The sequence below is a fragment of the Sceloporus undulatus genome, chromosome 3 (genome assembly GCF_019175285.1).
Source record: "Sceloporus undulatus isolate JIND9_A2432 ecotype Alabama chromosome 3, SceUnd_v1.1, whole genome shotgun sequence".
Taxonomy (NCBI): Eukaryota; Metazoa; Chordata; class Lepidosauria; order Squamata; family Phrynosomatidae; genus Sceloporus; species Sceloporus undulatus.
In genome coordinates, this window is record NC_056524.1 from 140,232,997 (window position 1) to 140,258,206 (window position 25,210).

The 25,210-nt window shown below is 37.4% G+C and overlaps 1 protein-coding gene across 1 annotated transcript in view; it reads left to right on the top strand.

Moving 5' to 3' along the window:
- Positions 1–22,125, top strand: part of DGKH (diacylglycerol kinase eta) — a 62,703-nt gene extending 40,578 nt beyond the window's left edge. The window contains exons 15-26 of the mRNA XM_042458430.1: positions 751–890; positions 1,054–1,150; positions 1,270–1,377; positions 3,049–3,162; positions 3,420–3,554; positions 3,987–4,153; positions 6,962–7,091; positions 7,828–7,920; positions 9,606–9,725; positions 11,499–11,607; positions 13,248–13,378; positions 19,782–22,125. Of these exons, the coding sequence (XP_042314364.1) occupies positions 751–890; positions 1,054–1,150; positions 1,270–1,377; positions 3,049–3,162; positions 3,420–3,554; positions 3,987–4,153; positions 6,962–7,091; positions 7,828–7,920; positions 9,606–9,725; positions 11,499–11,607; positions 13,248–13,378; positions 19,782–19,871 (1,434 nt within the window). The 3' untranslated portion in view covers positions 19,872–22,125. The remainder of the gene's footprint in view (positions 1–750; positions 891–1,053; positions 1,151–1,269; positions 1,378–3,048; positions 3,163–3,419; positions 3,555–3,986; positions 4,154–6,961; positions 7,092–7,827; positions 7,921–9,605; positions 9,726–11,498; positions 11,608–13,247; positions 13,379–19,781) is intronic.
- The last annotated feature ends 3,085 nt before the right edge of the window (positions 22,126–25,210 follow it).

Here is a 25,210-nt window from a genome sequence, read left to right on the forward strand (position 1 = left end):
TTAAATTATTGAAGTTCCTTCCTCCAGTTTTCACACCTCTTCCTTCTGAATTTCATCCTGCTTTTTGCACAGTGTTTTTGGCATACAAGATAAACAGATAGGGTGACAAAATCCAACCTTGCCTGACACCTTTGCCAATTGGAAACTCTCTGTTTCTATCTCTTCTGTCTTAACAGTAGCCTTTTGTCCTGAGTACAGTTTACACATCAATATGATCAAATTTTGTGGCACCCCCATTTTTCTAAGAGTGGTCCATAGCTTTTAGTTATCTGTGCAATCAAAGGCTTTGCTATAGCCTGTAAAGCACAGACTAATTTTATGTTTAAATTGATTGGTACATTTCCATTATCCAACATACACTTGCAGTATGATCCCTAGTGCCTCATCCTTTTCTGAACCCAGCTTGTTCATCTGGTATTCCTCACTCCATACAGTGTGAAAGTCTTTGTTGTAGGCTTTTGAGCATCACTTTGCTTGCATGGGAGTAGTTGCTACAATCCTTTTTGTCCCCTTTCCTAGTGCTGCTTCCAGTTCTAAACAGGTCCAAATTGCTCATTTCTTATTGCTTAGTTTGGGCAGAATACTTTGGGTTGTATCTTTAACACCCAACATTTATTTAGCATGAGTCTCATACTGTTACATGTTGGGGAAGGGGAGTCATCTGGATAGCAAGGCAGGGGCTACTGTGAAATCAGTTGAAGAACTAGAAATTTAACTGTAGTAGTTACAGTCTACCCAATTATGTTACAGTTGTTACATGGTTGTGTTTTTGCCTACAGGGAAGGATATTCAGAGAAGTGTGTCATGAACAATTATTTTGGTATTGGATTAGATGCAAAGATTTCATTAGAATTTAACAACAAACGAGAAGTACACCCTGAAAAATGCAGGTAATTGAGTGACTACTGGGATGTAAAATGAGATATTTAAAATAATCATCTGTGCAGTGACTGCTTCTCTTTAACATCTCAGCAGTAGTTGTGAATTCATAGAATATGACTGATCATGTGCATTATGTGCCTCACTGTCATCATTTTTCTTCCCTGCATTTAGAAGCAGGACAAAGAACATGATGTGGTATGGTGTGCTGGGTACAAAAGAATTATTGCAACGGACCTACAAAAACCTAGAACAAAAGGTTCAGCTTGAGGTAATATTTAAATACTACCACTTGTTATCACCATAGTGATAATCAGTTTGAGTATGGTGCTGTGACTGAAAGAAATAGCAACTTATTTCAGTGATTATATGATCAATTTTGCCTTGCAGTGTGATGGACAATATATTCCCCTACCAAGTCTTCAAGGCATAGCTGTCTTGAATATTCCAAGCTATGCTGGTGGGACTAATTTCTGGGGTGGAACAAAGGAAGATGACGTGAGTAACAGGTTTGGTGTCCTTGTTAAAAGTGCTGTTTGCAACTAAATCTATATGGGAAATTTTTTAGAACTACTCAATTGAGAAAATATAGTTTACATGCAGATTATAAAACTTCTTGTTAAATATTTTAAAGTCTTTTAAAATTCATACATATCCATTACGTAAGTGGCTTTCCTGCATTCTTAAAGGGTTAAACAGAACCATAATTTTCCATTGATTAAAAACAGTTTTCAGAACAGTTTTTAAAAGGACTGTTTTATACTATGTAGTATGAGGAAATATATCAGTAATTCTGACCTCTGATATTGTATGTAATCTGTAAGATTTCTAGATTTACTCAGTTTCAAGTTGTAGGTTAAAAACATCTTGAGCTTTTTAATATGTTCAAAAGAGGCACAGTGTTTGCCCTAGATCTCAAAAGGTTTAGCACCTTATTTCAGCGGTCCTCAAACTGTGCCCTTTAGAGATTTTTGGGACTTCATCTCCCAGAAGCCTCAGCCATTTTGGCCAATAGTCTGGGATTCTGGGAGCTGAAGTCCAAAATCCTTTAAAGAGCACAATTTGGGGACCACTACCTTATTTAAACAGGCCTTCATTCTTTAAATGATTCTGATGAAAATGGGTGTGATGTTTTTATATGTAAAATGTGTTTTATGTGTTTTAAAATAAATATTGTAATTGTATTTATTCTTTGATGTTTTTTAATTTTTGTACCACATATTGTTTTAGCTGTTCTGATTTAACCTACATTATGAGCCACTTTGGATTCTATATTAGGAGAAAAATAGGCTAGAAAGAAAAGAAAAGAAATTCTTACTGTATGGTGAACAAACAATTGTTGCAAAGTGGGATCAAAGCTTTTTCCCAGCTAGAATAACAACGTAGTACTGTACTTATGTGTGTGTGGTGAGATAGAGTGTATCTATACTGTAGAAAAAATGCAGTTTGACTCCACTTTAAGTGCTGTAGCTCTATCCTATGGAATCCTGAGATGTATAGTTTTACAACATGTTTAGCCTTCTCTGAAAAAGACTGCTGGTGCCTCACAAAACTACAAATCCAAGGATTCTGTAGGATTAAATTATGGCAATTAGTGGTGCCAAACTGCATTCTTTTTTCAATGTAGATGCACCCATAGACAGGGTGCAGAAACAGCAGTAAACCTGAGATTATGGAAGGGACAGGTATATTTATCTAGCCACAATGTTCAGCTTCCTACAAAGGTCTTTCTGTCCCTTTTGAGAATCTGAAGTGTATCAATTTCTGAAATAACCAAGTGAAAATGACCATCTGCTATAAACAGCTTCTTTAATATTAATGACATTTTTTATTTGGATACATTTTGAATAGCCACAATATTCTGATGCATATATATTTCCATTCCCCTACTTCAAAAGGTTTCTATTTGCCTTAAATGTGCTCATGTTGTCTTTGACGTTATAATCTGTATTGCATACCAAATGCTCTAATTCTTCATTGGTGTTTATAAAATAATTATGTATAGGCTTGACTATAAACAGGTACTAGTCTAAACTTACATTGGTACTGGTATGTAGATATTTAAGTGCGGTTGATAAATTACAGATCACAATGGACAAAATTCAGGACTGAGCTTGCCCATAGGTTTCCATCAGCCAAACTGATGCTTCCTTCTTCCCTCACCGACAGATATTTGGAGCACCATCATTCGATGATAAAATCTTGGAGGTTGTTGCAGTTTTTGGTAGCATGCAGATGGCAGTTTCTCGTGTTATCAAGCTACAGCATCACAGGATAGCCCAGGTACGTGTTGCTCCAGGAGCAAAGAAATGAGCTGCTGTTACAGTTCCTGAGGCTGCTAAAGTACAGATGAACCATGTGTTGACTTTTTCTTTTCATCTTAAGTGTGTAACAAATCATCATAAATGCCAAAATGTAATAGCTCTCTGCCCTTGAGGTTTATCTGGACAGGAGCCATAAGTGCTAATAACAACACGTCTTCATGAGAATTGCCATGTGAACATATTCATCTCCATTAACATTTGTTTACTCTCTTTCAGTGCCGGTCAGTAAAAATCACCATACTTGGAGATGAAGGAGTCCCAGTGCAAGTAGATGGCGAGGCATGGATCCAGCCCCCGGGAATTATTAAAATTGTGCATAAAAACAGAGCACAGATGCTAACACGAGACAGGGTATGTATGGAAAAGATATTTTGTCTAATATATAACATCTTCTGTATAAATTCCCTTTATTTGGGATTTATTTCAGTTTCACAGAGAAAAAAACATGCAAAAAAAACAGGTCAGCTGAAATCTGCACTTTTAGATATTGTAGAACATCCATGCATGTATGTTTCTGTGCATGAATTATGAAATGGTATTAAAACTGATCAGTACTCTTCATCATTGTCTGTGTGTCTAAGTGGGTTTTAGGTAGATGTGTAAGTCCCATCTGTCCGGTCACCAGTGCTAATTTGATCATCTCCACATTTACAAAATGAGATCCTTTTTGTTAGTCTTTGCGTTACTGGTTATTATACAAAATAATTAAGTAAACTGAATCATTATTTTAAAGTAAATTATGAACCGATGTGTGAACGATGACTATACTTCATTTCTAAACAGGCTTTTGAGAGCACTCTAAAGTCCTGGGAAGACAAACAGAAGTGTGATTCCTGCAAACCAGTTTTGAGGTCACCATTATACCCTCAACAGGCTGTAGAACTAGCTACTGAAGAAGAGGCTTTACAGATCCAGCTGTGTTCTCAGGCCGCTGAAGAACTGATTACCAGGTATTGTGGTCAGGGTTAGATGGCAGAATGTTTTAGTGTCATATTCTAAAAATGGGGATATTGTAATATGAAAGACGTTGGCTGGCATCCTGTTAGTCAGTAATAAAGTTGTGTAACTATTCCTTACACACATTTACAATTGTGAAACCACTGGAATAATCATAATGCCCCTGAAATCCTCCTCAAAAGCCAGTCAGCTGGTGGAGATCTGCAGCACTAGTGATCAGAGCTCTGAAAGATGGTGTGACTTTTAAGTGAGCAATGATGTGAGGAGCAGAAGCAGGGACTCTTATGAGGTCCTGTTACAATTCTTTCTTGCACTGTTGCTCATTAGCTGGTCACATCTTGCAGCACCTTGCTCACCAGCACCACAGATGTCCATCACTTGGGGCAATTGACAGACTTTAGAGGTGGATTTCAGGGATTGAAACAGGAGGTGAAGTGTAGCCATGATACTGTAGTTATGCCTCTTTTTTTGGATCTCAGCCATCAATTCATTGTCTGGAGAAAAGTCAGTTACTAAAATCAGAGACATTGTTTGACCATGATTTTGTTTTTGCTGTTCAAAGTATTGGAACAACTACCAGTCTTTACACTTAACCTATTAAAAGTATGCTCCTTTAAGACTAATTGAAAGAAAGAATCTGGTAGCAAGTGCTTTAGAATAACATTGTGTTTATATGTTTTATTTACTCTATAGTACCATTATTCCACTTTTTACAGTTGGCCCTTCTTTTACACGGAATTTTTATACACGGATTCAAGCATCCACGGTTTGAAAATGTTCAAAAAAAGTATAAATTTCAAATATCAAACCTTGATTTTCCATTTTTTATAAGGGGCACCATTTTGCTATGTCATTATATTTAATGAGACTTGAGCATACACGGATTTTGTTATACACGGAGGATCTTGGAACCAAAGCCCAGCGTATAACAAGGGTCCACTGTATTTGAAAATGTTTTAAAAATTTCAACAACAATAACAATTCTAATATTTCTATTTAGTACTAAGTTCTGTTTTTGTTTCATTTTTTTATACTTTTGGTTTTTCATTTTGGTTTTTTAAAATATTTTTTACTGACATGTAATACATAATAACATAATGCAACAAAAATTTGTTGCATTTTTCACAAACAGATACTTTGTTAGTTACATACAAACTATTCTATCTAACAAACAATAAAGACAAGGACATTTAACAAATATATTAAAACTATGACTTCCTATCCTTCAGCTATTGGTTATCTTTGTTATAACTTTCCATTCTCATTCTGTGTATTTTTAATATTCCAATTCTACTAAAAAGAACTATTGGTTACATAAATTTCTTATCTAATTTAATATGTCCTTTATTGGTATGATTCTCCATTTATCTGCCACAAATAATTACAGTGCGCCTGCGCCATACGTGGGTGCACTATACGCCAATAAAGCCACGTAGCAAAATAATGAATGGCGCATGTTCTTGTGGCATGCACGCTCTCCCGCGCCGCGAGCACAAGCACCATTACATTTAATGGGGCTCGAGCATAAGCGTTTTTCGCCTAACGCAGGTGGGTCCGGAATGGATCCCCTGCATAAGATAACACTCCAATGTATAACATTTGCCAACCCTTTTCAAAGTTCTGTGATGTCTTCTCCTTTATTAGTGTTGTTAGTTTGTCCGTCTCCACTAAATCACATGTTTTCAGTATACATTCTTCTTGTGCTGCTATAGTCCATTTTTTCCAGTGTTTAGCATATACTATTCTAGCTGCTGTTACAATATTTTTCCTGACTTTTCCCTATTTCTTCTTCAGTTCTATCTAGAAGGTATGGTTCTGGTTTCAATTGCCATTTTCTTTTCAAAATTTCTTGGTTTGTTTTATGAGTTCTGATCCAATACACCTTTGCTTTTCTACAAGACTACAACACATGGTAAAAGGATCTCACATTATCTGCACATTTCCAACCTTTATTATAAGATCATTTATCCATTCTTGATAGCTTTTCTAGTGTCAGGGCCATCTATGAAACATAGCAATTTCCTTTCAGGTCAGAACTCAGTGTAAACCTTACTCCTCTAAACTATGTTCTCTCCCACTGTTCCAGTTGTATAGTGTATCCCACATTCTGTGCCCATTTGTTCATTCACTCCTTGACTACTTCCTCTTAATTAATTTTTTTAATTCATAATTCATCTTGGTTAGTTTGCTAATAGTGAATTTACCCTGTCTCCCAAGTGAACTGCCTCATCCAGCCCAGTGGCAGGACCATCCTGGGAGATGTTGGCCCTCTCCACACGGGCCTAAAGTGCGCCCTCATCACGTGCTAGGGGTTGGCCGAGGGTGCACCGCCCATATGTGCCTCGCCTCTAGCACGTGACGAGGGCATCAAAATGGTGGCGCCCTGTACACATGGGCGCGGCCATTTTGATGCAACGGACACTTAGTGTCTGCACATCCCGGCGTCATTGTGACACTGCAAGTGCGCCATTGGTGCACTGTGGCGTCAGAATTGCACCGCAAGAAGAACCCGCTTTTTTCAGGTTCTTTTTGCTGTGCAAGGGAGCCACGCAGTTTGTCCTCTACGGCTCCCTCGCGCAGCAAAACAAGGCGCAGATAGACCAGCCTTTTTGGGCGGTCTGTGTCCCGCCATTGTATCTGAGAATTTTTGTTAATTCTATATATTGCTAGAAATGTCTGGTTTGGGTGCTGTATGCTTACAAAACAATTATTGATGGTGTAGATTTCTGTTTTCAGACAGCTGATCAATAGACAATGCATTTCTAATTTCCCTCTCTTTTCTTTGTCCTCAATTCTTACAGGATCTGTGAAGCTGCAAAAATACACACCTTGTTGGAACAAGAACTAGCTCATGCTGTAAATGCATGTTCCCATGCCTTAAACAAAGCCAGTCTCAGATTTCCTGAGGTAAAGGGAAATTTTGTTGCTGAGGTAAAGGAAAATAATGTCTAAAATAAATAAACAGTAACAACTAACACTTGGACAGTTTTTCTCAAATTCATAACTATATAGATTTAAAATATTCTTTATCTTCAACATGCACCTGAAACCTAGAGTTTAATCAGTACAGGAAGGTTTATTGAAATCCCCCACACTCACTAGCCTATCTGTCATGCAGGAAATGTCCTTTCTGACCCCCAATACAGCAATTAGTCAGACTAAGAATGTGAGCTTTTTATTATCCATTACAATGTCTTTGGTTGTTTTAAGTGTTGTTAGGCACGCTTTCATTAAAAAAAAATTTTTTTAATGTGAAAACCCTATCCACATTCCCATAGGAAAAGCTTTCTTGTTGTATGCCTTCAAGTCATTTACGACTTCAGGTTATTTCTGACTTATGGCAACCCTAAGTTGGGGAGCCTATCACAAGGTTTTCTTGGGAAGATTTGTTCAGGGGGTGGTTTTCTCTTCTCTTCCTCTAAGGCTTGAGAGACTATGTCTTGCTGTTTTCTGAGGCTGAGAAAGTGTGACTTACCCAGGGTTATCCAGTGGGTTTCCATGGCTGAGTGGGAATTCGAACCCTGCTCTCCAGAGTCCTAGTCCAACACTCAGACCACTATAGCACACTAGCTATTTAGACTTATTTTGATTTTTTTCCCCTTGTAAGCTTATAGTGATGTAGATATCACAATAGCTTGTTTTTACCTTCATGCTTTCCTTCTCACAGAGTCTCACCAGAAGCACAGCACTTGAAGTAGCTGTCAATTTGAAGGCACTGCATGATGAAACTGAATCCTTGTTAATAGGAAGGGCTCCTTTGGTAAGGCGTTGATAAGAACAGTGTTTTAATTGTTCACTTTACTCATTATTTTGATGGAAACTAACATCAGGAATGTGCTGGGATTTCCATCAACCTTACTTCTTTTAAATGTGAATGCAAATCTAAGCATGGCCTATAGTCTTTTTTAACTTTTATTTATTTCAGTTCCACAAATACTAAATCAACAACAACAACAAAATGTTCAGACAGACCTAGGATATATGAGTTAACAGAAAAACACATATAAGGGACGCTTAACAGGCAATTAATTCCATTAGGGTAGTTATCCCTGTGCAATTAAGATGAACATAAGTTCATTGGGGGAGCCTTTCCTGATGGGGCCAGGTTTAAGGAGAAAGTGTCTCTCCATAAATCAGCAGTTCCTGATGATGGTCTAGGCAAATATGAAGTAGGAGTAACATGATAAGAGTTGATCAGTTCTCATAAAAGGAGTGTGATTTCTTTTGTCCATTACAACAACTGATAGAATAAGAAAGTTTTCGACAGTGCTGAAACTTGTTAGATTGGACAGTGTTGTAGATTTAGTATATTTTGATTTCAGTAAGGCTTTTGGCAAGGTCCCCCATGATAATCTTTGAGACAATTATATTCTTTGAGAACTGCGGTCTAAACAGTGGTACTCTTAGGTGGATCTCTGATTGCTTGATCAAGAGAACCCAGGAATGCTCACTGATTGTTGCTCTTCATCCTGGCAAGAAGTGATTAGTGGGAGGAGGTAGTTAATCCTCCAGAGGACAGGATCAAAATAACCTTGACAGGTTCGAGACCTAGGCTAAAATTAACAAAATGAATTTGAATAGAAATTAAGGTACTGCTTCTAGGCAATAAAAATAAAATACATAAACATAGGATGGGTGACACCTGGCTTGAAAACAGTACATGTCAAAAAGATCTAGTGGGTCTTAGTAGAGGTAAGTAGTAGAGGGATAAACATGAGTCAACAGTGTGATATAAAAGCTAAAAAACAAGCCAATCCAATTCTGGGCTGCATCAACAAGAGTACAGGAGTATATTGTACAGATCAGGGGAAGTAGTAGTGCCACTCCATTCTGCTTTGGTCAGATCCTGCCTGCAATACATGCCCTGTTCTGGGCATTACAGTGCAGGAAGGATATCAAAAAGCTGGAATGTGTCCAGGGAAGAATGACCAAGATGATCAATAACCAAGCCTTATGAGTTCAGTTCAGTTCATCTTTACTATGGTCATAGACCAGCACAGAAGCCTTATGTGGAATGACTTAAGGAGCTGGGTATGTTTAGCTTGGGGAAGAGAAGACTGAGGTGTGACATGATAGCTAGAACTACACTATGTATTCCTTTTCCCAGACATGTCTTCTTTTTCAGAGCTAAAGTTTCTGTCTGGATTCTTGATATCCATGGGGTATCCGTTCCAGACTCCCCACCCCCCGAGGATACCAAAATCCATGAATGCTCAAGTGCCATTAAATACAGTGGCATAGTAAAATGCTGGCCCTTATATAAAATGGCAAAATCAGACTTTGCTTTTTGGAATTTATAATTTTTTCAAATATTTTCAAGCTGTGTATGCTTGAGTCTGTGGATCTGTGGACATGGAGGGCTAACTGTAGAAACTTACAGTAAGATATTCCTTATAATCCTTCTTCTAAACAAAGCTGATAAGACATTGTGATCTCTTTCGGTAGCAGCTAGAATCTCTTCATGAAGAGCTGCTCTCAACAGCTGTTCAAAGTTTGGAGACTGAATTAAGGAAGCTTGCTGAAATTCCTTGGCTCTGTCATGTTCTACAATTAAATGATGATGAGGTGGGTGAAATTCACACTTGCTTTTCATTTATTAGTTGAGTAAATTAAATTACAATGTCACCCTAAAACCGTCCTGTGTAGATTATGTTCATCTTTCCATTTGTTGCTATTTTTACAGAGTACTGTAAATTACTGCTAAAGCTTACAATAACCCCTGATAATATTCATAATCGTATTTGTAATATCATAATACATTTCTCATCTATGGTGCACTCACACTTGTAATACTGTGTATAGTTTTGTCACTGCACGTTAAGAGCAGTTAAACTAGGGAAGATATAGAACATGGACTATAGACCATATGGAAAAACCAAAGGCCCTTTTTGCAGCCTTGAACACCCAACATTGAAAAAATTGGGGGTCCACTCCTGATAATCACCAGGAGCAGCAATTTATTGTTTATTTGTTTAAATAGGTTGGTCATGGGGTGGGACTTATGAAAACCCTCAAAAGAATCAGCACCAGAAGTTGATGTTCTATCACTTTCAATTTTGATGTTTTCTATTTTAAAAAAGTTATTAATGCTCCTTTTGCTTTGCTTCCTTCACCTGTTTGTTCTTAACAATTTTGGTGCTCAGCATGGCCTGCAGTAGTTGTTAAAGGCAAAAATCTGTCCATCACCCAGAATTGTTCACTTCTGTGGTTAAAAAAAGTTGGGGGGGACGACCAAATATACAATGAGTTTAGAGCATTGAGAGACTTGTAACTTAGAAAAAAAGATAAGGGGGTATATAGTGGGGGCTAAAAAGAAATAGGAATAGGTTTTCTCTATAATAAAAGAACTCATGGTTATCCAATGAAGCTGAATGGTGGTAGATTGACGATAGATAAAAGGAAATACTTTTTCATATGTGTTGTTTTTCCTATGACACACATTTAAATTGCAGAATTTGCTACCACACAATGTAATGATGCCAACTTAGATGACATTAAGGAGCTTAGAAAAAGCCAGAGAATGCAAGTCTGCCTAGTTACAATGGCTGCATACTGTCTCCAGGATCAGATGCATACCCACTCTCACAGCAAAGTGAATACTTTTTTCTACAGTGGGGTGAGCTGCATAGGGAATGGGGACTAATTCCCCCCCCCACACCCCTTTATTGGGCTACACTAACTTGTCACCTCCCAGAAGTGACATGTCAACTGCCATTCCTCTTTCTGCTTATCTTTGGCCTTTTCTCCAGGCACTGATGGTTCTGACATGAGTAAAAGGACAAATCTGACACCCTTGGGGGTAGTGTTAGGATTTTTGGAGCCATTTGGGGGCCAAATAGTTGTCCAAAAACCACGGGGTCAAGCATATGTAGGGATGTACCTGAGGATAGTGGGCTGCAAAATGGGTGCATGCTGAATGAGGGCTCCACTTTTTCTACGTCCACTTGAAAGCCTAGAGGAAACAGTATTAAGAATTTTAAGGGATCTGCATTCTGTCTTTTAACAAAGATAAGTTTTTATGTGCAAATATCCCTCCCCCCCTTTTTTTTTTTCTCAATTTACATAACACTTTTATGGAATAACCTTTGGGCATCTCTATCTCTTTGTTCATGCTATCCTATACTGAAGAATTATCTTTCAGGATTTTAAAAGCTTTGCTTTTCATCAGAGCTTCTCTGTTGTACTCATTATGTACTAAGTATTTATGTATTTAGATATTGTGGTTTATTGTATTATTTTTAAATTTTGAGCTGTGAACATTTGTTTGCATTCAGCATATAAATAGTGTTGAATTAAAAATAAAGTAAATTTTAAAGAAATATTTCCTTTCATTCTTAGGATCCTCCTTTGGAATATGCCAAAAGAAATAACAGAAGCACAGTATTTCGCATAGTGCCAAAGTTTAAAAAGGAAAAGATTCAAAAGCAAAAGACAAGCCCTCAGCCTGGTATGCTTTTTAAAAAAAATTGCTTTGGGGAAAACAATTGGCTTTGCATCTTTCACTACACGTTCAGATCATAACCTGCTTACCCTATTAAGCTTTGAGTATAAGGGAATCTTGTTACAGGTTGACTTAGGATTTGACTTGCAGGTGCACTCTGGAGACATGCTGATACATAAATGACTTTTGTATTGTTTGCTGCTGAGATAATATCATATATCTCTTACTGATTTGTGGTGAAGTGAATTATTTGTTTCCTCTCTAATCTTGAGACATTGGTTTTCAAAATATGTCTCAGCAAACACTGGAATTCCTTGGAAGCTTATCAGATGTTCCTCACTGAAAAGGTCTCTCATGGCCAACAGGTTGACTTCTGCTGCTGAACTTCCACTATAATGTACAGCTGTAGATAAAAGTTGTGTGTGTTCCACAATGTAGGCTCAATTTAGAAGTAGTAAGTGCAAGGACCCAAAGCCTTACTAGTACTGCATATGAATATAACCATATACCTTTGCCCAGAATTCTTTGATGTGATCTGGTTTTCTTGACAGATAAAACAACATGCAAAGTGTTCCTAGAAAGTTAGAAAGCCAGTGTTTTAGCATAAGCAAACTTGCTTTCATGTACTATGTTTTTTGAAAATAATTGCCAACTATGAGTCTTTTTATTGTATTTCATTGCCCTCTTTCCACATTGATATTGAGAATGCACATGGTACCTCACTGCTGTTTATTACAGTAATCTGATACCAGCTTCTTCTAGCAAGCATTTTCCCACTCCCAAATTTAAACCAAAGAACAAAACTAAACCTAGTAATTTGTTGATAAATGTAACTTAACTGAAACTATTAATGAATTGGCTGTTGCTAACATATATCATGGAGCCAGTGTAACATAGTGGTTTGAGTGTTGGGTTATGACTCTGGAGACCAGGGAATGAACCCATGTTCATCCATGGAAACACACTGGGTGACTTGGGCAAATTACTTACTCTCAGCCTCAGAAAACTCTGTGATATATCACCTTAGGACTTATACATTGGAAATGACTTGAGGCCACACAACATCAAGAACGACAACATATTTCATGTGCCACAAGTGAAATAGTAAAAAAATGAAATACGTGAAAACAAAACAATAGCTTATATATTCCTACTTATTAAACTTCTTCTTCAAGCTTATTGTGGGCAACTAACCTTAGAGAACAACGTTGACAGAACTTTAAAATAATGGGATTAATAGAGCATTTGCTGAATGAAGAACTGAAGTTGTTTATGTTTTTATGAACACTAATTTTTCCAACTTACACTGTAACCAGTAAACCATAGTGTATACGGAATATGCACAGACTTTGCATTACAGATGCTAATATGGTTACAAATGAACTAGTTGATGTTTAGGGGCTTGATAGCTTTGATGCTAAAGCTGAAAGCATGGCTGCAATGCAGATTGGCCTATTCTTTTTTTAACATACATTTTCCTTATCAGTAACTTGCATGAAAAAGAAGCTACTCTTTCCCATCCAACAATATAGTTGACTTATGCTGTCACTGCATTGTTCTATTTTCCACACTCTATGGCCTAACCTTTGCTTGTAATGCAGTTGAGCATGTAGAAATTAAGGGGGTTCTGCTCTTAACTTTGGTAGTTCAGAAATGGGGCACAGATGAAGTTGCTGCTTGGCTGGATCTGCTCAGTTTGGGAGAGTACAAAGAAATCTTCATCAGCCATGACATCCGAGGCTCTGAGCTTTTGCACCTGGAAAGGCGAGATCTTAAGGTATTTTCTTTGTGCTATTTTTCTGCTTACAAGATTTTTTAAAAACAGATTAATTGAAATCTTTCCTCTATCCCCAGTCTATTTGTGTGCTTATAGCTTGGCTGTCAGGGTGCAGACTTGCAAAACACACATGCATGCACACATAGCCCCAAAGTAATACACTGTGAGATAATGTTGGTATCTTGAAATATAATGACTATTGAAGGTTTATTTTAGAATGTGTGCAGAATCACAATAGAATTAGCGTTGGGGAAATCACTAAATTAACTTGTGTGAAAATTATTACATTGCAACTAATCAATTAGTAAAAATATTTCACTAGCAATGTATAGTAGATAATCTGCGATCCACTAACTAACCTGATTGTTCTCACAATCTGCATGATGAAAGATGTTATAATTTACTTAAAACATTTGCTCAAGTTTCTCTAGCAGGAATAGGTTCTTCTGTCCATTTGAAAAATTGATCATTGCACTCTGGAGTAGTCTCTGCCTACCTAGCCAGAATGTAATTGGTATTTTGCAGTTCATCTCTGTTACTGCTGTCTTTATTATTGCTTATCAATGGGTTTATTGAGCATTGTTACGTTGACTGGCCTGGCAGACAATTGTAATTCTATATTTCTGGCAGGCTTTTCCCACTCTTTCACCACCATCATGTGTGCTTTTGCTGTTAGATTTGTGCTGATAACCAGTCATTAATAATGATATTGCTGTTTTGTAACATCCCTGTTGCCTGACCAGTAGGGACAGAGGTGGGAATCGAATAAATGCAAAGTACAGCCTGCCTAGGTTCATAGACACTGAAACTAGCAGTTAAAATTCTGTCTAAACTAATATTCAATATGTGTACATTTCTACAATATGTCATCACTGCTTTTCTCCTCCAGGAAAAAGTTGATGGTGGCAGAACATATTGTCATACAGATCATGCCAATCTGTGGTGTGCCAAATCCATGGATTTCCTATCCATAGATTCAACCATCTACAGATTGGAAATATTCCAAAATATAAATTCCAAAAGGCAAAATTTGATTTTTCAATTTTGTATAAGGGACACCATTTTACTATTCCATTGTATTTAATAGGACATGAATATCCACAGGTTTTGGTATCTATGGGGAATCCTGGAATCAAAACCACACCAGATACAGTACCAAGGGCTCACTGTAATGTAGACTGGGCCTTGTAGGTAAACACTAGAATTTCGGCAAACACCTAATGTATGTATGTGCTTACTTGACTTACAGCCTGTCTTTTCCCCAAAACTGAGCCTCAAGAAAGCTTATAACAAAACTAAATGGGTACAGATCAAAACATAAAAGTTATAACATTAAAACACAAATTTTCAAGCTTTCAGCATTAAATCATTTTTGAACTGAAAAAGCAGTTAAAAATACATCAGTCAGAAGTGTAGGCCCTGTCACAAGTGTCTGTCATCATGCCTTGAATACCTTGTATGTTTGTGCTTCTGCTCAAAGGCAGAAGTGTTAGTTCAGAACTAAAGGAACTCCAGAATAAGGGCAGAATGGGTCATTAGGAGGAAAACATGGGTGCGTTACAGATCGCCGCTTTGCGGCGGTCTGCCAGCACTGCTGTTTGCTCTGCGAGGGAGCCGCAGCAGCCAAACCACGCGACTCCCGTGCGGAGCAAAAAAGAAGCTCCAAAATAGAGCTTCTTCCTGCGGCGCAGTTATGACGCCGCGAGGCGCCAATGGTGCACTTGCAACGTCATAAGTGCCGCGCGACATGCGGATGCTATATGTCCGACACGTAAAGATGGCAGCGCCCGTGTGTATAAGGCGCCACCATCTTTACGCCCTCATCACATGCTAGGGGTGAGGCCGGTATGGACGCTAGGTCCTTGGCCAACCCCTGGCGGGGGCGTATTAAACACCCGTCTATAACGCGCCATAGTTACAGTTATGTGTGGTGCAACTGTGTAAGAATCAAGGATTCTTTACCAAGAAATAATCAGATTTAACCTCAGAAGACTGAAAAACTGAGCTGAGATTCAGTTATGTGGTGGAGAATGTCATGAGAAAGCATTATGTACCTTTCTTTCAGCCTACTAATTTCCCCCTGAAAATGCACCATTGAACTGATAATCAGACAGGGGTTTAGGAAATAGATATTTTGCAAGCACACAGCAGCTAATAGAGACTGATTAATGCAACAAGTATAGCAAAATAATCCAGACATGAACAGAAGATATACACTATGTAGTACTGGATAGTGGAGGACTGCCACATCTCTGAAAATATTATCTGTATAGGATACTTACATGTTTGCTACATCGGTGTAATGGAAGGTAACTGATGTATTTAGCTCAGTACTGCACCAGTTTTGTATGCACTGGTTGGTTCACATGTAAGTATAAAGAAAGAAGAATATAAGAGCAGGAAAACAAGTTCAAGTGAATCTTTGTACTTGCACAAATGTCTCCAGGGTCTCATCTTATGAAAGCTTCCTGAAGGCATTGAATTCAGTCCAGTTGTTTCATTTTTTATTATGTAATGTAATTCAGTGTACCTATACCCCAACAGAATCAACAAACTAATTTTTAAATTATATTTTGTAGGATAGGATCCACCTACACCCTGCCTCTTAGTGACACACAGGGATAGGTTTGGTATATAAGTGCTTTCTAATTTTTCAGACCCATGTGATTCTTCAGCTATAATGAACTATGCCAGAACATCTGTTGCTACTCAGCTAAGTGGGAAGGACCTTGAAAACCATTCAACAACTGCACTAATCAAAAATAGGCATAAGGGGGCAATAATGCACTGCTAGGAGTGTTGAGTTAACATATGAAACAGGAAGGACTCAAAATTTGAAAGATAAATCTGAATGGGAAAAGGGGTTTGCAAATTTAGCTGTAGTTCCAGAATGGGATAAGGAAAGCAGGACATGTTAGAATATGATATGTTTAAAATTTTGACATTCAAGTTGAAGACTCTTTAGTCTGGGTTTTAATTCAGCAAATATTTCAAGTTTCCTTTTTCCTTTTAAAAAAAATCCAAAGTATAAGAGCTTAACATTTTTCATTTGAGAAAATTGATTACAACATTCTCCTTTATTCTTAAAATTTATAAATGGAGTTCATAGGAAACATTTCATAGAATCATATATAGAATTAGGGTTGGGGAAATCACTAAATTAACTTGTGTGAAGTTAGATCTACAAAAAGAGACCACAAGGGCCATCCAGTCCAATTCCCTGCCATGCAGGAACACTGTATCAAAGCACCATCCAGCCTCTATTTAAATACCTCCAAAGAAGGAGATTCCACTACACTCCAAGGGAGAGTGTTCCACTCTTGAACAGCTCTTACTCTCAGGAAGTTCTTCCTAATATTGAAGTGGAATCTCTTTTCCTGTAGTTTGAACCCATTGCTCTGGGTCCTGATTTCTGGAACAGCAGAAAACAAGCTCACTCCAGTGTCAATATGACACTTCTTCAAATATTTAAATAAGGCTATCATCACCTCTTTCACATGTAGTCTTGTTGAGGTCTATGGTTGAGAATAGTCAAGAAGTGGAGCAGAGCACAGTGGTGCAGCAAATCAAACCTGAACTCTCCTTAGAAGCCAAGATGATTAAACTGAGACCGTAAACACTGAATTTAATGTTGTTAGAATAGCGTTTACACACAAATTGCTTCACACACACAAATAATGACCACAGATGACTTAGACAACTTTAGAATGAAAGATGAACACATTGAAATAGGACAGGTTTTTCCATACTTTGGTTCAGTCATTCATCAGAATGGAAGCTGCAGTCAAGAAATCAGAAGAAGCCTCAGAGTCGGAGCGCATCTATGAAGGAACCAATCTAGATCCTTAAGTGCAAAGATATATCATTGAATACTAGATTAGGCTTCTCCATGCCATTGTATTTCCCATTTCTGTATATAGTTATGGAAGCTGGACAGTGAATAAAGTTAATAGGAAATTCAACTCATTTAAGGTGTGGTGCTGGAGAAGAGTCTTGCAAATACCATGGACTGCTAAAAACAAACAAATGGGCTGTAAAGCAAATCAAACCTGAGCTCTCCTTAGAAGCCAAGATGATTAAACTGAGACTGTCCTACTTTGAACATATCATGATAAAAAAATAAATTGCTAGAAAAGACAATAGAAGGATGTAGGAAAAGAGGATTACAAATAGATAGACTCAATCAATTGAGTCTGAAAGAGCTGAGCAGTGCTAGGATAGGAGGACTTGGAGGTCTCTGTTTCATACAGTTGACATAAATCAAAGTCAACTTAATGACAGTTAATAACAGCGACAACAATTACTTCACCAACTTCAAATTTTTTCCTGCAAAAACATTTTAGGAACAAAAGAATCTTTTTGAAACTTTTCTCCAAAATATACAAAAATTGTATTCTCAGCTTGTGGAGAAGGACCCACCAATGAATAGGCTAACTCCTCTCAGTAGACAGAGCTGCACTATAAACAATACACTTTGTTCCTGCTCCTTATGAAAAATTTAATGGGGAGACTATTCAGAACTTTTCCTTAAAGGAGGCCAGTTTGTAGGAGTTGACTCCCAGAAATTAATTTCTAGATCATCTATGTTGCTGCTGTTTAGCTAATAAAATAAGTTTTGGTAAAGCTTTTTATAGTCTAAAATAAATTCTTAGTGGAGGAAAAAACTTGTTGGAAGGTTACGTTCTGCCTATTCTTTAAGTACTAGCTGTATCCCTTTTTAGGTACATGTGGCACTATACAGTTTGCCCTTCATATCCACAGGTTTAACATTTGCGAACTGGATTATTCAGGGTTTGACCGTGCTCTCCCCCCACCCAGCATGGCCTGGAATGGTGCATGCATGCTCCTCCTCCTCCTGACCTAGGCTTGTGTTTTTTCTGCTTTTTCCGGGTGTCTTGCGCCCCTAACTCCTGTGAAGGTCAAGGGCAGACTGTAGTTTCTTCACAATGATCTCTGTATACAGAAAATGTGACACAGTTAATTCTGTATTTATTTATTTATTTATTTTTCTATTCATTTATTTTGCCAGTGCATGCAAAGTAGCTTTCCAACATAGGATGAGCAATATAAACACATTGAACCTGACAAATGATGATTACTATATTTCACTATAGAGAAATGATCTGTTGCAAACATAGCTGTGTTTAAAGTTCTCTTCAGCTATTGTTCTCTGAGGGAGAGTTGTCCTAATATCTAAGAGATCTAGTATAAACTGGGCTTTTTGAGAAATAAAAAATAACAAAATACAAATCTGATTTGATCTGGCTGGAAAAATCTCTCAGTGGCCATGGTATAGAAGATACCAGAAAATAAAGCTTGAACAATTTCACTAAACGTTCAAAACTCCTATGTATGGATGTCATATGTGTAGTTAATTTACTGGGTTTTTAAAAATAACTATTGCAGGTAAGTCATTCTCTAGGTTTATTAGGGATATCTCAAGTCATCACTAGGTTCCAGTGGTTTTGGTTAGATTAGAGGCAATAAACACTACCCTATCTTCATATTTAGAGAAGCATTTTATGTAGGACATTACCATAACCAATTAACAGTTCTGTTAATAATTCTGTTAATCATAAATTATCGGTATTGTTGTAGTAACCTTTCTTACGACTCCCTCAGACTGAATTGATCAAAGGAATAAATGTCTATAATGTAAGAGTTATACTGTGGCACTGGTCATGTGGAACATCTGACATGGGAGCTTTGCTTTGATCGCTTTATCCTTCAGTGAAAACAAGAGATGTTACTGCACGGGGCTTTTAAACCACGGGTACACTGGGAAGGAAGCAGCTTTGGTGATACTCACCAGATGATGACACCTCCAGTTCATAGCTGCCCCAACACATCCCTTTTCATTCACAGGGGAAACCTGTCAATGACCTGGCAATCGTGCAAGTCCCCAGGTGCAAAATGTCGCTCCTGGAGCAGTTGCACGATTACCAGCCATGTGTCCCTTCCTCCTCCCTGTCCCCTCCCTCTCACTATTCCGAAGCACCCTGGTTACCGTTTTTTCCTGTTTACTTTCTTATTTACTTACTTCCATGGGGCAGTGGAGATCTGGAATTGCATGGGGGGGGGTGTGCAAAAAAATCCCCAAAGGTATGATGGGTGGGGAATAATGCAAGGAGGTGGGTTTAAAGAAGGGGTCAGGAACAAAGTGTGTTGGAAGTAGTAGCCACAATTGTGTAATTGACTGAGGTGTGATGATGGATGGATGGAAAGCAGTATGTTTTCATTTTATTTTTCCTAGCTTGACTGCTGGGAGAATAGGGATGGTGAGGTAAAGTCAGTTGACCATCACTATTAAAGATTAGAAAACGATTTAACATTTAATTTTTTTGTCTTCTGTAAGGCGATCTTTATTCTGTAAAGTGAACTTTCTGTTCTCCTTATTTTCTAGGACCTGGGGATAATGAAGGTGGGCCATATGAAGCGAATTCTCCAGGGAATTAAAGAACTTGAGAGGAACACACCTTTGGCTGAAGTATAGTGCTATTGCTTCCCTTTCAAAGAAGAAACATTACTTTTGCAAAGCTGCAGAATCATGTGACCTTCTAAATAGGTTACTCCATGGATGAGTGAGCATTAGTATGTGACAAGTGTGTTGTGATTGGGGTATTATTAGACAAAAGAGCCTGATATAAGGACTTGAAAAGTTTTGTGTGCCTACAAATGCTGTGAAGTATATTGTGGAAGAGCAGTTCAAATGTGTATGCTTTCCAGGTAGCCTATGAATTACCAAACAAGGATAATCAACGTATGATGTCTTTCTTGGTGCAGCAGCAAATAACATGTGGTTTGAAGAACTCGTGAGGCATATGCATACCTGCAGTCTCTTACATATGTATTGGAGAGACTGATCACATGGGGTTTTAGCGGACACTGTGATACCTCAGCAGCTTCTCTCTCTTTTCCCTCTTTCCTTCACAGGTCAAGAAATCAGGCTGAGGCATAGGGACTCTGATGCATGGATTCCCTGACCAAACATTTTCTTGCATGACACATCTGATACTTTAAACACTTGAATTTTTTTATATCTGTTTTAATAAGAATTAATTTATTACTGTTCTGTGTCTCATGTTGCTTTCTGTGTCTTGTGTTACTACTCTGTCAGGTTTTTCTGACATATGTTACCTAAACATGCCATGTGTTGTGAATATAGATATTTCTGCCATATTCTAGCAAGGTCTGTGTACTGAATATGTACTAAAATAGTTTTTTTCCTCTTGATTCAAATAACTTCCAAGTATTTTTAAAATACTGGTACCTCACAAATTATGAGTTGGCTCCATGAGAGAGTATTATCTGAATATTTTCTTTTAGGCTATAAAATATGCAATATTTATTTCTTATAGCCTTTCTTCAGGCAACTGCTAGGTTAATCTAATTGTTCTGGCTAGTAGTGAGGCCTGTATTTGTTAATTCAGAGACAACAACCTAATTATATACAGTGACCTAAGATTACTTCATATTGAAGACACCACAAGGACCAATTTTGTGACTATCAGGGCTTGATTATGCAATTTTTATAAAATCAGTAAATGTTACAAATAAGTTGAAGTAAGTAATATGCAGTTTATCACAATAAGGAATACCTAGTTTCCAGTACACATTAAACAGAGACTTATTTGAGTACAGAAATTTATAAACCTTCTTCAGAAATACGTAATGCCTGAGATATATGTGAAAGTTGTTTTTTAAGTGTAGGTGTTTATATGATTTGGTAATGGTCTAAGAAATGTCAATTTGACTTAATGTTTTTCTAACATTTATTACAAACAACATGTTTTTGGGTTTTTAAAAAATTCTACTGGGCCAGTGGTCATTCAGGTATCATGCTTAAGCTTTTTTAATTAAAAAAGGATAAGTGTCAAGTAACAGTTCCAAAAATAATTTTGGTCATATATTTAAAGATTGTTTAAAGTGAAATACTTTCATATCCATAGAGAGATTGGTTGTATCATTGTAAGCAAGAGTCTTTGAGAATACCATCTTGGCAGGTACCATGCTAGTGTTTGCTGTGTGCTCTATCCTACTTAGTTTCTCATGGTTGCAAGAACAGCAGTCAGAAGCTATTCAGGAAGCAAACAATTTGTGTCGGTTTGTCACTTACCTTAATAAGTCAAAATCAAAAGCTAGGTTTTGTAAATGGTTTCTGATTCCTGGCTAGTTTGGAAACTGAAAACTTAGCGAAACCAACCAAAAGCACTGGACAACATGCTCAAACACACTGGTTATGAACAATAAACTAAATCCTGTTTAATGTTGTATCTTAATGCAACCATTATCTAATAGAAGACTAGCAACCTATTTTGAATCTCTCTCTCTCACTTTACCTTCCTGCTTAAGCAGCAGTGAGCAAGATGGAAATCTGTGGGATGCTGCTATATGTTCAAGGCAATGTTCAAGATGCAATCAGTGCCTTCTGAAATTTTTAAAATTAAGATCAAGTGGCAACAGTTGTTCCCCAGATTTATGACAGTAATTTGTCACTGGAGCATTTCCACCAAAATTAGGTGGAGATTCACAAAAACAGCAATTAAATTTCAAATAGGCTTACTTTGGTATTAATGGCGTGGAAAGGGGTCTTGTAGCATCTTTGAGACTAACTAAAAGGAAAAAAGCTAGTAGCATCAACTTTCATAGACTTCAGTTTTCTTTCTCAGCATCTGAGGAAGTAGATTCAGGTCTATGAAAAAGCATGCTACAACTCTTCTAGAAGATGACCACATAGCCCCCCCCCCCCAAAACACAAAAAACTTTGCTACAAGATTCCTTTGCAGACTGGTTTTCCAGCCTAACACAACCATGTCTTTGATTTAGTACTAACAGTATATGAACAAATTGTTTGTTATGTATTCTTTAAAATATCAGTACTTGACACTGACCCTTTATAATGAGATGAAGCTTGTCATTTCTTTGTTGTGATATTTTGGCTATCGTTTGTTTTGTAAACTATGGTGCAAAGCACCCACACTAACAATTTTCTGGTTTTCTGGAGATCATGATAAAATACACCATTAATATCCTCAGTGTTCCTTATATATTAAAGACCAGGGAGCCAGTGTGGTATGATGGTTTGAGTGCTGGTCTAGGATTCTGGGATACCAGAATTTGAATCTCCACTCGGCCATGGAAACCCACTGGGTTACCTCTCAGCATCAGAGGAAAGCAAAGACAACCCCCCTCTGAACAAATGTTGCCAAGAAACTCCCATGATACGTTTGCCTTAGGGTTGCCATAAATAAAAAAAATGAAGACATGATCCAACAACAAAACTTACAAAACAGAACATGTTTACTTTTCCAGTGATAGAACTAGTGTTTGTTCAAATTTCTCTTATGCACTTGCCGAAGCTAATTCTGAGTTCAGGGATTAAGAGTGAAGTCTAACATAGATACCCCCCCAAAGGTACAAACTTATTTAGCAGCTATCTACTGTGATGTTGGAAGTCATTTTTTAAAAAAATCACACTTCCAACAACTCTCTTATTTTACAATACACTTTCAAGGGTTCTTTTAAAAAGCATCCCATATTCTTTAAAATGCCAACATTTTCAGTGGGTAACAACAGCACATGTAGATTTTCAATGCTGAAAAAAACCTCTACACTTTTTATAGTGGCTCTAATCCAAAGATTTACGGGAGCTTTGATGTGGAAACAGACTGCCCCATAAAAAGAGGTGAATGATGATATTTTTTTTCTCCCATTCACTTGAACTTTCATGGTGGGGACAGTTCTATGTATGCTGTGTGATGTGTAGACAGCCAAAAGTCTCAGCCATTGAAGATAGATATAAATAATATAAAGTACCACATACCAAAGAGAAGAACCCCTGAAGATGAATATATTTAATTTTGGGGTTTTTTTTTAACCTTCATACAGATTTAGGAGGGAAAACTGTTGCAAATGACTGCAGAGTAAAATGACTGTGGAGGGATGGATTTTGAAACTAGCATGAAAGATGTGCTAATCTGGTTTACTGAAAGAGTAGAAGAAGCTGTGCATTTCTTCTCATCTTATGTGTAGATTGCTTCAGATGGCATTTATGCATATTTCTGGTTCTTTGGACTCATTTTTATTGCATAATCTGCTCAAAATGGTGCCTATGCTGCCTTTAAAATAAATAATGCCTACTAAAAGTAGGGATTCTGACAAAAACTGAAATGCAGGTCTTATATAATATCTGAAAAGTATTTAACCTAAAACAAAGCATCCTGGCTATTTCGGTTTCCAAATGTAAGACCCATATTCTTACAGAATATCAGTATATTTATTCTAGAGATGTCAATAGTGCAAGGATTAGAATGCACTGAACAGGAAAAGTGAATTATGTTTTGCTAAATGTGAGTGTTCAGTATTTGAAATAGAATTTCACCATTGTTTCTAGAGATCAAACTAAACAATATTTCATATTTACCTTTCAAATGTTCACAGGACGTTCCTTTTTTTTCTCATTCTGTGCATTCACTCAATTATTGCTGACAAATACTGAATTTTTAATATGCTTGTTGCTTGTTAAATGGGACTATATGCCAAGATACATCATGAAAGATGTTCTAGGTCTTCATTATACTTGGTTTCCCCACTAGGATGTGCAGATCACATTTCCCCCCTCTTATTATGGCAGTAGTCTTATATTTTATCGAGAAGGCTGGTTGCTGGTTTAACATGTGAGCCTGAAGACAGTCTAAGCTTAGCAAAGGAGAACAGTGCACTAGCAGATTTCCATAAATACTTTTTACTCGCACAGCAATAGCACATTAGTTCTTCTGGACCCTAGGAACACAAGTGGTTGAACAACTGGAAGCTATGTTATATTCCCCCTTTGAGAACTAAGTTCAGTACTAGGTGTCCATGGGTGCAACATTATTTGTGCTAGTGGAATGACACCATTGCATACTGTGCATAATGTGTCACTTAAATGTACACATGAATAAGAGAATGCAGAAATACACATTATTTTAAAACAGAGGTGAGAAATCTTTGGCCCTTGAGGTATTTTGAACTTGGAGCTCCTGAAATCTACAGTCAGCATGGTCACTGTTAGGGATTGTGGGAGTTGTAGTCTAAAAAAATCTGGGGTGCTAAATGTTTCTCATAATTGTTTTTAAAAATATGTTGGAAACAAGTTTGTCAGAGTCTGTTTCATGTACATGCCATATTAGACCTATCACATAAAAAGAGAGAATTCATACTAATGTTGAGTCTTAATATTTATGATAGTACTGTTACAATTCATCATTGTTTTCATATCTGTATAGCTAGCTAAAACATGCTTGAAAGTACTAGTAGTCATGTAAAAATTGTGTGTATGTGTGTGTGCGTGCATGTGCTTGTTTCAAACTAATGGAACACATTGTTGGGACGAAAGGATATTACAGTGGACCCTTGTTATATGCTGGGGTTTGGTTCCAAGATCCCCCGTGTATAACAAAATCTGTGTATACTAAAGTCCCATTCAATATAATGACATAGCAAAATGGTGTCCCTTATAAAAAATGGAAAATCAGTATAAGAAGGGCTGAATGTACAGAATGATATACAATGAATCTTTCCTACTGCAGGGGTTTGACTACCCCCTTCGGCAGATAGAAAAAATATAATGTGGGTCATGCCCCCATGTGCATGTCCATGTCAGTGCACATGCATGCACATGCCACCATTGAATAATAACCATGGCCTGTTGAATCTCCAGATTGCTAGCCCACCAATGTGGTGGCCCCACTGTATCAAATTTACATCCAACCAAGGCACTGTGCAAAATATTTAGGAGTGATATTCTAATTGGAAATGGATTTTATGAATGTTTAGTTCTGCCATTGAAGC